The following is a 1,825-nucleotide window of genomic DNA, read 5'->3' on the forward strand; positions in this document are numbered from 1 at the left end:
AAGAACCAAGCCTGCAACAAAGTATTCAAGCAAGTTCATCTGATTGCAGCTGATACTAAATGCCGAATTCTTACTAGGTACATACCAAGCAAGGAGAACCCCACAGATGGCCCATCTTGCGGAATATACCCCGGCATCTGACTAGCTCCCTCTCATCCCAATCCCACCAGAGCTCAAGCCCTTCCTCACAGGAGCCTCTGAGCATCAAGTTCATTGCTCAAACAACCCAGCCACGCATCCTGTCAAATGCACCATTACCCCAGATGCTACCTCCAACAAACCACTTCACTGAGTGGGCCAAAAGTACAGAGAAGAAGAGTTCAAGTGACACGCCCACATCAACCGCAGATTTGAAGTCAGAGGACCAAGGCTCTTCGAAGTGGTGGAAAGCTAGTAAGTACCACAATATCAAGCATGGACAGGTAACCTTATGACAGAACACAGCATATTGCATCAGTCTGACCCCCATCTCATCTCACCTGTGTCCATGCTGCCCAGCGAAAGACAGACTCTACCTATGGTACCCAATAGCAGCACAATCCATGAGAGATGCCCAAGGCAAACCTCTCCCACTGACAGTCACAGACATCCAATGCATCCGGGATGTGATGGTCCACACATACTCAGAGAGCACGCGCAAAATGTATGAATCAGGTTTGCTTATATTCCATGTCTTCTGTGATAGCAAAGCCATACCCAAAGTCCAAAGAGCGCCAGCAAGCAACATGCTCATCAAAACCTTCATATCATGCATGTCCAGTCATTTACTTGGGGAAGACAGTATCCAACTACCTTAATGGAGTGTGCACTTGGCACATAGTCCACAGCATACCATGGTCACTCAATGACATTGAAATAGAAGCCATGCTCAAAGCGGCTATGTTGCTCACGCCCACCTCCACAAAATGTGATAAATGGGACCCTTACACCATCGACCTCATCATCACCAATTGCAAGAAGCTCAATCTCGAAGAGCCATTAGATGTGGCAGTTTTTGCTTGCTTAACAACCATCTTCTATGTGACAGCTAGAGTAGGAGAATTCATCATCCCACGTCTAAATGCTTTCGACCCGAACACTCACATTCCACCAACTTCCTAATTCTTTTCTTGACCAGCAGACACAGCATCATCAGCAAACTGGTGATACTCATTATAGACAAGACTTTGATTTTCCATAGTCCCTTTCAATGACTATAGATTGTACTTGTAGTTATATTGTAACCAGCCAGACACTCTAAGCCATATATGGTCTTAGTACACTGGTGAGGTGAGCCACCATACACTATCTAACTCCCACTTTTTCATGTCTTGAGTGTATAAGCTGGTTGCTTTTAAAGAGGCTAAGTTTTAGGTTCTGTCTGTCTACTTAGGCAAGGTGGATCATTGTTCTCTAGTCCAAGATACATTGAATAAGACACTATATATAGCATTTATAGAGGTAAGAGTTGTACTATTGTTAAGACCGTGCACAAAGGGTAGGACTGATTCCAAGGGGCTTGGCTTCAGCTCGTGCGCTGCGCCCCTTACCCGAGTATGTGCCCTTAACTTCAGAATGAAGTCCGGAGAAAGTCCAGTGAAGTCCGAAGGACTTCCAGAGGAGTGTGGGAAACTTTGGAAGGACTTTCCGGACGAGTGCGAGAAACTTCCGGATGAGTGCGGGAAAGTTCCGGAAATTATGATGGAGTTTCGTCCTGATGGGGATATGTGTAATGGCTACTCAGGACAAGTCCTGAGTAGAAGGAAACAGAGGAAAGGCTGCAAGGACAAAGTCCAAAGCAGAATAGGTCCGGAGGACCGCGGGAAAGTTCCGGAGGAACTTCCGG

At 46.2% G+C, this 1,825-nt stretch overlaps 1 protein-coding gene across 1 annotated transcript; it reads left to right on the forward strand.

Moving 5' to 3' along the window:
- Positions 1–669: 669 nt before the first annotated feature.
- On the forward strand, positions 670–1,101 carry HD556DRAFT_1444056 (uncharacterized protein; the record flags this gene model as incomplete). The annotated part of the gene is made up of 1 exon (XM_041306722.1): positions 670–1,101. The coding sequence occupies one exon, from the start codon at positions 670–672 to the stop codon at positions 1,099–1,101; it is 432 nt and encodes a 143-aa protein (XP_041159511.1).
- Positions 1,102–1,825: the final 724 nt, after the last annotated feature.

This window comes from Suillus plorans (assembly GCF_016647745.1).
Source record: "Suillus plorans strain S12 chromosome Unknown HD556scaffold_33, whole genome shotgun sequence".
Classification (NCBI taxonomy): domain Eukaryota; kingdom Fungi; phylum Basidiomycota; class Agaricomycetes; order Boletales; family Suillaceae; genus Suillus; species Suillus plorans.